At 40.8% G+C, this 5,500-nt stretch overlaps 1 protein-coding gene across 1 annotated transcript in view; it reads left to right on the top strand.

Moving 5' to 3' along the window:
• The window catches only part of hesx1 (HESX homeobox 1), a 6,311-nt gene extending 1,017 nt beyond the window's left edge, over positions 1 to 5,294 (top strand). The window contains exons 2-5 of the mRNA XM_071547449.1: positions 730 to 914; positions 2,253 to 2,354; positions 4,251 to 4,389; positions 5,203 to 5,294. Of these exons, the coding sequence (XP_071403550.1) occupies positions 730 to 914; positions 2,253 to 2,354; positions 4,251 to 4,389; positions 5,203 to 5,294 (518 nt within the window). The remainder of the gene's footprint in view (positions 1 to 729; positions 915 to 2,252; positions 2,355 to 4,250; positions 4,390 to 5,202) is intronic.
• The last annotated feature ends 206 nt before the right edge of the window (positions 5,295 to 5,500 follow it).

Below are 5,500 nucleotides of genomic sequence, written 5' to 3'. Positions count from 1 at the left end.
GCCTGCCTGTCTGTCTGCCTGTCTGTCTGTCAATCAGAAGCAAGGGGGCGCTGAAGGCCCTCCCACCGATGAAAACAAAACATTGAGTGGTAAATTTGTTTTGTCAGTATGAACGGAAAACAAGAAAACAAGCTGAATTTTTGTTTTTTGTTTTTTGTCCAAAATTTAAAAAACGAAAAAAACGACCTGTTTCTATTGTACCGAAAAAACAAACGGTTAAAACGTACCTTGGTCTGACCCCCACCGACCAATAAGCAACAAGTGCAGCTCTCATGTCAATCAACCACGCTCGAAAAATGACAAAATTTAAAAAAGTCTAAAACTAAATTTTGCATTTGTGGTGATGAAAATATTGGATATCGGTAAAATATTATGCCAAATTTTCTATTAAACAAATGTTTCATGGACCCTGGACATTAAAAAAATATCTATTCCACAAGGCTGTATATCAGTTTTGGATAAAAACTATGTTTGTGTGTGTGTGTGTGTGTGTTTGTAAAATCTGTTAAAGTTTCTCATTTATTCGACCAAGGACTGAAGTTCCTCATTTCAAGTCAGAGTGGGAGTCAGGTCTGCTTTTGGGACCAAACTAATTATTATAAGACGACTTGGTGAAAAGTTGTTTCTATCATTTGAATATGAAAGGTGTTCTCTCCCTTCTCTTCTCCAGTTACTTCTCTTCTTCTCTATCACCATATTAAATACCTTTGTTTTTCTGTGTGATTCCAGAGATCGGACCGGAGAAGAAGAGCAGAGAAAGCGACTTCTGCTGTAAACAACAACAACAACAACAACAACAACAACATCCTCATTCTCATCATCAACCTCATCATCCTCAGCAGCTGGACTCTCCCAGACCAACATCACACTGGTATATTGGACGCAGACCGCGCACTGCCTTCACCAACAGACAGGTAACAGACAGACAGACAGACAGATAGATAGACAGACAGACAGATAGACAGATAGACAGATAGACAGATGAATGATAGATAGATAGATAGATAGATAAAAAACTATTGATAGGCTACCAGTTCTAGCCTCATTGCACTGGCTCCCTGTAACGTTGAGGATTGATTTTAAAATTCTTTGGTAACACTTTATAATAACCATCATTAATAAATGGTAAGTTGATAGTTAATTAAACTTTAGTTAATAGTTATTTTACTGTTAACAAACAATGAAATGATCATTAATAATGTTTACTAATTATCAGTAATGCTATGATTTATGTTATTTTATCATTCGTTTGTGTAATATAAAATAATTTGTTTATAAATTATATATTGTATCATAGCTGGTAAGAGACAGTAAAAAGGGTAAAAAGCTATGATACAATATATAATTTATAAACAAATGATTTTATATTACACAAACGAATGATAAAATAACATAAATTATAGCATTACTAATAATTAGTAAACATTATTAATGATCATTTCATTGTTTGTTAACAGTAAAATAACTATTAACTAAAGTTTAATTAACTATCAATTTACCATTTATTAATGATGGTTATTATAAAGTGTTACCGAAACTTTTGTTGATAGCTTTAAGAAACAGCTCAAAACCCATTTTTATGATCTTGCTTTTAATTAATTCCACCTTTTTATTTTAACACCATTGTTATTAATTCATACTCATTTTATTTTTCTTATACTTTTTATATTTCTTATACGTGTTTTCTGCTTTTTATATCTAGGATTGTTCTTTATTATTATTTATTGATTTTTTATTGTTTCTCTTGTAAAGCACTTGAGCTGCATTTTATGATATGAAAGGTGCAATATAAATAAAGTTTATTATTATTATTATTATAGATAGATAGATAGATAGATAGATAGTATATTGGAGAGTGTGTATTTGGGTTTTTGAAGGCCGATACCATGAAAGATAAGATGCTGATATCTGATATTTCATGCTGATATTCAGTATCTTCAAATTTTACCATTTTCATGCCAAAATAATTATTAGTATAAGTATAATAAGTATTTAGTGTTTCACTTTCTGAGCTGTAGCTTGAGAACTAACTAGCCTTGTATCACCTGAAAGTCTTTTCTATAAATATGTAATCAATCAAACTGTATCATATCCATCATATCAGGTGGACGACACATTTTTAATAAAAAGGACAAAATCGACCCCATATATCGATCTAACTTTACTGTGTGTCTGATCTTAATCTGTGTGTGTGTGTGTGTGTGTGTGTGTGTGTGTGTGTGTGTGTGTGTGTGTGTGTGTGTGTCCTGCAGGTGGCTGTGCTGGAGAGAGTGTTTGAGGTGAACTCGTACCCAGGTATCCAGCTGAGGGAGGAGCTGGCTGGGAGACTCAGTCTGGAGGAGGACCGGATCCAGGTGAGAAACGCTACAGACACAGACACTGACACTGACACAGACTCTGACACTGACACTGACACTGACACTGACACTGACACTGACACTGACACTGACAGACTCTGACACTGACACAGACACAGACACTGACAGACACTGACAGACACTGACAGACACAGACACAGACACTGACACTGACACTGACACAGACACAGACACAGACACTGACAAACACTGACACAGACACAGACACTGACAGACTCTGACAGACTCTGACAGACACTGACACAGACACAGACACTGACACAGACACTGACAGACTCTGACAGACTCTGACAGACACTGACAGACACTGACACTGACACAGACACAGACACAGACACAGACACAGACACTGACACTGACACTGACACTGACAGACTCTGACACAGACACAGACACTGACAGACACTGACACAGACACAGACACAGACACTGACACAGACACAGACACTGACAAACACTGACACAGACACAGACACTGACAGACTCTGACAGACTCTGACAGACACTGACACAGACACTGACACTGACACTGACACAGACACAGACACAGACACAGACACTGACACTGACACTGACACAGACACAGACACTGACACTGACACTGACACTGACACTGACACTGACACAGACACAGACACAGACACAGACACAGACACAGACACTGACACTGACACAGACACAGACACAGACACTGACAAACACTGACACTGACACTGACACAGACACAGACACAGACACTGACACTGACACTGACACTGACACTGACACAGACACAGACACAGACACTGACACTGACACTGACAGACTCTGACACAGACACAGACACAGACACTGACAGACACAGACACTGACAGACACTGACACAGACACAGACACAGACACAGACACAGACACTGACAGACACAGACACAGACACAGACACAGACACAGACACTGACAGACTCTGACACTGACACACTCTGACACTGACACTGACAGACTCTGACACTGACACAGACACAGACACAGACACTGACAGACTCTGACAGACTCTGACAGACACTGACACTGACACAGACACTGACAGACACAGACACTGACAGACACTGACACAGACACAGACACAGACACTGACAGACACAGACACAGACACAGACACAGACACTGACAGACTCTGACACTGACACACTCTGACACTGACACTGACAGACTCTGACACTGACACTGACACAGACACAGACACAGACACAGACACTGACAGACTCTGACACTGACACACTCTGACACAGACACTGACAGACTCTGACACTGACAGACACTGACACAGACACACCATTTTCATACCAAAAAATTCCCAAATATTCAGTGTTTCCCCAGAATTTTCTTCTCTACCACTACTACTACTACTACTACTACTACTACTACTACTACCACTACTACTACTACTACTACTACTACTACCACTACTACTACCACTACTACTACTACTACTACTACTACTACCACTACTACTACCACTACTACTACTACTACTACTACTACCACTACCACTACCACTACCACTACTACTACTACTACTACTACTACCACTACTACTACTACTACTACTACTACCACTACTACTACTACTACTACTAATACTACTACTACCACTACCACTACCACTACTAATACTACTATTACCGCTACTACTACTACTGCTACTACTACTACTGCTACTACTAATAATAGTACTAATAAAACATTAATTTTGAATTAAAACTAAAAGCTTTCTCTCTCTCTCTGTCTCTCTCTCTCTGTCTCCCTCTGTGTGTGTGTGTGTGTGTGTGTGTGTCTCTCTCTCTCTCTCTCTCTCTCTCTCTCTCTCTCTCTCTCTCTCTCTCTCTCTCTCAGATCTGGTTTCAGAACCGGCGGGCCAAGCTGAAGCGTTCTCACAGAGAAGCCAGACTGCAGCTGGTCCAGACGGCCATGGCCGACCTCAGGGTGAAGCACGAGGTCAGAGGTCAACTCAAGGCTGAGCAGGAAGTCCGAGGTGAGCCGCGACCTGGAGCGGAGCTCGCTGCTTCAACTGACAGCTGACTGGAGACAAGACTGTCTGTGGGTCCAGCAGCTACAGGAGGGAGAGAGGAGTTATATAGAGGAACAGAATCACTGAACTGATCCTTTAAAATGACTATTAAGGCCCATTCACACAGAGCGACAACTAGAAAGATAACTATAAACTATAACGATATGCTGTTGCTCAAGCGTTCACGCTACAACGATATCGGCGCCGAATAGTAAGAGAAAAGATGGAGCATGATGACTTTACCGACCTGCTTTTATTTTACTCGCTCTCTAAAGTAAATAACGACAGAGCCGAAGGATTTGGGTTCATCCATTGCTGCAAAAGAGAGAGGAGATGGCAGATAATAATGCTCTGTTATGGCGCTTTCATAACATTATTGTGCTTTGTTTATATGAGAGCTAACGGTGCTAATGGTCACCAAGTGAAGCTATTCATGTCTTTACCAGTAGGTGACTCTGCACGCCACATCTACTGTGGATCACAGAGTAAAGTCTCCTGTAGCCCGTGTTGAGAGAAACACCTGAACGTCACCGAGGCTGAACGGGTTTCAACAGGATACTGGAGACTCATGTTGTTGCCTCCCGGTCAAATTGAAAACAGGATAATAGCGCATTTGCGGTCAGGTTGGCCAAGAGATTATGCTATTTTCTTAGCATCATGCTAGCAAAAGGTAGCAATTTAACTAACTTCCAGGTCAGTAAACTGCCTTTAAACCGCTATTCCCAAGAGCTGTTCCGATCCCGACCGGTATGTCACGTTTCTTTTCAACATTTTTAGAGGCGATGGTCTTTGTCAAACAGCGCCGGGTTCCTCTGGACTTCTGTCATCAGTTCCTCAGCAGCAGCTCCGTCACTGCAGTGAACTACTGAATTCTCCCAACCCGTCCTTTGTAGAACTTTAGTTTGATTGGTTGAAAATGTTTTATCGTTGTCTCTACCGCCAGAAAAATCACTCTGAGATGGAACCAAGAATATAGTTACAGTTGTAGTGCTGAACGCACAACGTGATTTAGCCAAGTAGGACATGTTCCTGAATCAGCATCCCACATTGCGGTCCTGGACCAACATTGCGATCA

This window comes from Centroberyx affinis, unplaced genomic scaffold (genome assembly GCF_046629955.1).
Source record: "Centroberyx affinis isolate AG114_WGS23_722 - 3 ecotype Tasmania unplaced genomic scaffold, CSIRO-AGI_Caff_v1 ptg005925l_1, whole genome shotgun sequence".
NCBI lineage: Eukaryota > Metazoa > Chordata > Actinopteri > Beryciformes > Berycidae > Centroberyx > Centroberyx affinis.
Note: the sequence above shows the minus strand (reverse complement) of the source record. Positions and strands in the feature narration are given on the sequence as shown.